Source organism: Nuphar pumila, chromosome 12 (assembly GCF_984573655.1).
Source record: "Nuphar pumila chromosome 12, dmNupPumi1.hap1.1, whole genome shotgun sequence".
In the NCBI taxonomy this organism is placed as follows: Eukaryota; Viridiplantae; Streptophyta; class Magnoliopsida; order Nymphaeales; family Nymphaeaceae; genus Nuphar; species Nuphar pumila.
Window position 1 is genome coordinate 6,675,384 of NC_143260.1, and position 5,221 is coordinate 6,680,604.

General features: G+C 40.2%; 1 protein-coding gene across 1 annotated transcript; it reads left to right on the plus strand.

Moving 5' to 3' along the window:
• Positions 1-858: 858 nt before the first annotated feature.
• Positions 859-4,462, plus strand: LOC149819813 (uncharacterized). The gene is made up of 6 exons (XM_089982856.1): positions 859-1,217; positions 1,326-1,402; positions 1,526-1,562; positions 2,053-2,284; positions 2,735-3,155; positions 4,021-4,462. The coding sequence occupies exons 1-6, from the start codon at positions 941-943 to the stop codon at positions 4,357-4,359; spliced, it is 1,383 nt and encodes a 460-aa protein (XP_089838982.1). The 5' UTR covers positions 859-940; the 3' UTR covers positions 4,360-4,462.
• The last annotated feature ends 759 nt before the right edge of the window (positions 4,463-5,221 follow it).

A 5,221-nucleotide genomic window follows, 5' to 3' on the forward strand; every position in this document is an offset into this window, starting at 1 on the left:
TTTATTGCATTGCTTATCAATGTCAATAGAGGATCAATGACGCAGGCACCAACATGGCGAATTGAGATCAGGTGCAATGTGATTGCACACACTTTAAGTGTGCAGCTGCACATGATGTGTCTCACAAAGATGGTTGGTGATTAGGTGCAGCAGCACACAAAAAGTGTGCAATCACATTGCACCTGATCCTCCCTCCAACTTGGCATTGATAGGTACGTTGCCTTGGCAAGATTGAGACTAATATTGGCCTCATCACACTTTCAAGCAGAGTTTCATGTTAAAAAGAAAAACTTCGGTGCTCTCGTGGTAGAGGCAACTTGTGAACATCACCAAGTTAACTGGACGTCTCTAGTTCAAAACCGACAGATGCACATCCTTTTGCCGTGAGACGAAGCAGGCATCTCTGGCGGGCCAGAGAAGCTCGGTGAGAAAGGCAATTTTTTCTTGTTATCCAACAAAAAAACATTTCCATGTAAGTAATTTTCCTGGTGCGGTCGAGGATATCATGGTCATTTCATAGGACAACATAAATATTTAATGATAAACACACAACCCCTAACTAGAAATTCCATAAAATATGGGGGGGCAGATTTTTCATTTGGGGAAAAGATAAAGAGCATATATTCCATATACCCTCATTCCCAAAGCTATAATACGGTAAAAACTAAAAACGAGGAGGTAGGGGGGGTTGTTAAAGAAATTCTCTCTCCTACTATTTATATTTATTAGTTGTCTAGCACAACGATTGAATTTCTACGCAAACACCAGTCAATGCAGGGAATACTTGTTCATGGCGGCCGTTTAATTATTGTCTCGTGTTCCCTCTTCCTTTCCAGAGCTCTCTGAGATGGCCCCAAACTCGCCGATTTTCCGGCAATCCGGCAGGGATCCAGTGAACCACCTAAGTCCCTAGAAAGAGAAAGAGAGACATAGAGAGAAGATGGAGAATGGTGAGGAGCAAAGTGGGAGCACCAGCGATGGCAGGAGGGATCCTCCATTGACACCAACGAAGAGATCTGCCGAATCAGACGAAGAAAATAGTGTGTCGACGAAGAAGAGCTCAGACGCGGAAGAGCCGACCAGCGGAAGAACCGGATCCGGCAGCGGTACCGGCTCCGTTAGGCAGTATGTTCGATCAAAGATGCCTAGACTGAGGTGGACTCCCGATCTCCATCTTTGCTTTGTCCATGCTGTAGAGAGGCTTGGTGGCCAAGACAGTAAGTGAAATTATGATGGTGGTCTACTTTTTTCTTCAAAAAAAAAAAATTGGCTATTAATTTTTATTATTTATCTGTTCATTTTTGTCTTTTATTTTGTGATTTTAGGGGCTACACCAAAATTGGTGCTTCAATTGATGCGCGTGAAAGGACTTAGTATTGCTCATGTTAAGAGTCATCTGCAGGTAACAGAAAAACGATGATGATGATAGAAGTGTTATATTTTCAGGATGATGATAATTTCATTAGATTTTGTGTTAAATGGTGATACATATTTTTTCTTTTTTATTAATTTTTTGCATCATCAGATGTATAGGAGCAAGAAGATTGATGACTCTGGACAAGGTGAGAAGAAAACCCTAATGTTGCCCTAGTATAATTTAATGAAGGCTAGTGATATTGTAACCTATATGGCAGATGTGACAAAAAAATGAATGATATGAGTTTCCTTCCCTTGCAATAAATGATCTAAGGAGAATGAAATTAAGATGGTCTAAATGTAATAAATTTTGTGCTCTAGCGTCTTCTGAATGAAATCAATTATAAGTTGTTGTTTTTCTGGTTGCTTTTCTAGAGAACTATATTTGGAAGTTTCTTTGGTCACTAGAAGGACTTCTGATTTTTTGTTTATAACTCGAAAAAACTGCATGTCACAAAGACCTGTTCTAGCGTCGTTCCGGCGGCATAAAACTCTTAGTTTTTTTTTTGTTTGGGGTTTCTTAGTTTGGGATTCTTTTGTGTGTAACCAACTATAGTTGTGTCTTGCTCTTTTGGGTGCTTTGAATATTGGTGTGAATTTTGGAAATTTATTTTTCTTTTTCTGTCAATATTACAGTCATATCCCACGGAGATAGGGATCATAATAGGATGATGATGATGGGAGGTGAGCATGTCTCAAAGATGTATTATGCAGGGAGTGGAGGCATGCAGGAATTCAGAATGGACAAGAGTGGGCTTTTTGCAGGGAGGAATATTCACCCGTCGTCGGAGCATCATCATCTGTTTAGCCTTTTGCAGCGGCCTATGATGCAGCAGCCCTATGATCTGACGAAATTGAATGGTTTCAGGTATTGCACTAATCGACACGAGTCGCTTCCCCATTTACATGCACACTTGATATCCGTAGAGAGCATCAATTATCAAACTAGAATGGTCTCTCTCTCTCTCTCTCTTCAACTCAACAACAATTTTGGGCAGTAATATTCCTCCTCATTTGCACTCTCTCCTTCTCTAGATAACAATTTTGGGTAGGAGTATTCCTCTTCTCATTTTCACCATCAATCCCATGTCTCTCTCTAAAAATTTTGGTCAGAACACCTCTTCATTCATTTGCATCTCTCTGTGTGCATGTGTTTATGTGTGCGTCTGTGCGCTTCGAACTCATCAACAATTTTTACCCTCTTTCCTTTTTTGTCCTAGATAAGTATAGCATCTCTCTCGCTCATTTCTTTCTGCCAGGACTAGACTCTCTCTCTCTCTCTCTCTCTCTCTCTCATTTCTTTCTGTTGGCACTGAAGGAACCAGGATTGGATTTTCAAGCCTTACGTTGGGCAGGTTGTACATACGAGATCACCTGGCCTACTGACAAGAGTGGAACAAAACCAAGGACCAGCGCCACCACCTTCGCTCCATGGCTCCCTCCCCGACTTCATCTTTAAGAACCCTACCAAGAACACCACCCCACACTATTTATCTGTCAAGGACGCGATCTCAGTAGATGGGTCTCTCAAATTCAACCAGTTACTTGAAGAAAGAAGGTGCCCGTGTCTACACAAGGAGTTGAACGAGACTTACAGGCATGAAGCACCAAGAGAGCAACACCAAGCGAGAAAAATTCATCCCAAATTTGATTGGAACCCACTCTCTCATCCCACAGCAAATCAACAGCCTAGCCCTCTATCAATTTCCACATTCATCACTCCAAATTTTAAGGCCGAGGTACACACTTAATCGACTCTCTTTTTTATTTAACATGGAGAAACCACCACTATGGTTTTTGGATGTTGGGCCGAGTAGTGTCACGATAACCATGGATCTGTGTGGGTGTCCGCAATGTAAAACTCCACAAGCCCCCTTTCCACCAGTTTGGTTTCACTCATCTCCTATGTCATACCCCATCTTCATAGCTCTCTTAAATTTTACGATGCAAGTCATTTTGATCAAAACCGACCCTATAGATGAATTCTGCATCGTAGATTTAGTACGAATCAACCCTTGGATCGTTTTTTTTTTCTAAAATAAGAAAATATGTTTTTTAAATAACAAAAAATTGTGTTTTTGTCAACCGTTGATTTTTTAATCACCAAAAATTCATGCACACAACTCGCGATTTAAATGTCAATCTTCACTAAATGAATAATGTAGATCACATCTATGGAGTCTGATTTGATCAAAACGACTTGCATCAGTGAAATCCCAAGGAGGGGTACGAAGATAGGAATGACATAGGAGCTGAGTGGATCCGATTTGCCTCCCCACCAAGGATAGTTTTTCCTTTGGCTTGAGGGCAGATCCAATACTCAGGCCGAGTACTTAACGAAGTATTCTGCCCGGAGTACTGGATCTGCTCTCATTTGGCTTTGGCCTTGCAGCAAGGCACCCCCCAGCAAATTATTTTCTTTATATTCACAATGATATTTAACTCTCACCTGGCTTGCGGGTGCCTTTCACTGGTGAGCTTTATAAGAGCTTGAGTGTCGGTGACCTCACCCGGAGATCACCCACTTCTGCGGGAACTTCAGTCATCAAAAAATATACACAATGATCATGTCTTAATTTTTTCTCTTCTTCCATTGATTTGTAGCAATCGGTGGAGAGTGTGGACGAAGAGCATGATGGTCGAAAAGAGAAAAGAAGGGTGGAAAGGGAACCCAATCTACAGCTAACACTAAGTCGAAGCTCAGGAGATGAAGAGGAAGAGAACACCAACAACCATGATGGTTCTCGTGAGAATGAGGAAGAGATTGGCAACACCTTGTCACTCTCCTTATTCTCTTCATCTTCATCTTCCAAGAAGCAAGCACAAGGCAATAAAGACACCATAAAAACTGTTTTTCATTTCTTCCAAGCAGAAAGCAGCAAGCAGGCCGCCGGGAGGCTGAGTACTTTAGATCTGACCATGTCAATCGGAGCATTGGAGTGAGATCTTACAGTACTTGTCTCAAAGGCCTGAGATAGGTTTTTTCCTCTCCTACTTTTTCTCTTGTATTTCCCAAAATAAGGTAAAAGGTACTCCAGTGTATCCTTTTGGTCTTTCTTAGTTGCTTGGTACCTCTTGATCTTCCATCATTAGCAAACCCTAAAAAAAAAATCAAAATGTGGTGTCTATATGCGTTTAGCCTACAGACTGGTTTGAATAATCATAATATGGTTTTGAATCATAATTCGATTTCTACATGCTTGTCTTTCAAAAAAAGAAAAAATATATATAATCTTTCAAAAACAGATTTCTGTGGGCTTGAAGCCTAAGGGCACATCAGGATAATCATAAAATGGCTTTTCACTTGATAGTATATGCTAAACTTGTCAGCCAGTAACTAATTTGTAGGGAATTAATAAAAAAGAACATGTATATGTGGTTGCTTTGAGGGATTTTAAAGAAATTTTATGATTGATAAGGAAGCCGTACGGACTCCTTCGATATAGTGGTTCGTCCTTGGTTTTTTCCTAAAGTTTTTTTTTTCCTTGGTTGAATCATTTATATGAAGATAGAGAGTAGAAGAGTTTATACGTTTTCATCAATTGGACATGTTGCATCTCCCTCTATGTTTATAGCTGTCTCAAAGTTAAGGTGATGACCTCAAAGTGTGTGCGTGTGTGCGTTTGTGCTTAACAATGGGCGATTTTTTTAAATATTTAAACATGAAGGTGCGGTGATGCTCATAGTTGAGAATAGAAATTCATATAATGTGCAAGACTCACCTTTCACTTAAACTTCAGTTAAGTTTCTGATCAATATAGACATATGCATATGACCAATATAACCTTTCTTTTTTAATGAAAGA

Excerpts from the sequence above, each read along its gene's own strand:
- LOC149819813 (XM_089982856.1), top strand. The coding sequence starts at position 941 with ATGGAGAATGGTGAGGAGCAAAGTGGGAGCACCAGCGATGGCAGGAGG. Across the intron at positions 1,403-1,525 it reads ATGTTAAGAGTCATCTGCAG|ATGTATAGGAGCAAGAAGAT; the intron begins GTAACAGAAAAA and ends TTGCATCATCAG. Across the intron at positions 1,563-2,052 it reads GATTGATGACTCTGGACAAG|TCATATCCCACGGAGATAGG; the intron begins GTGAGAAGAAAA and ends TCAATATTACAG.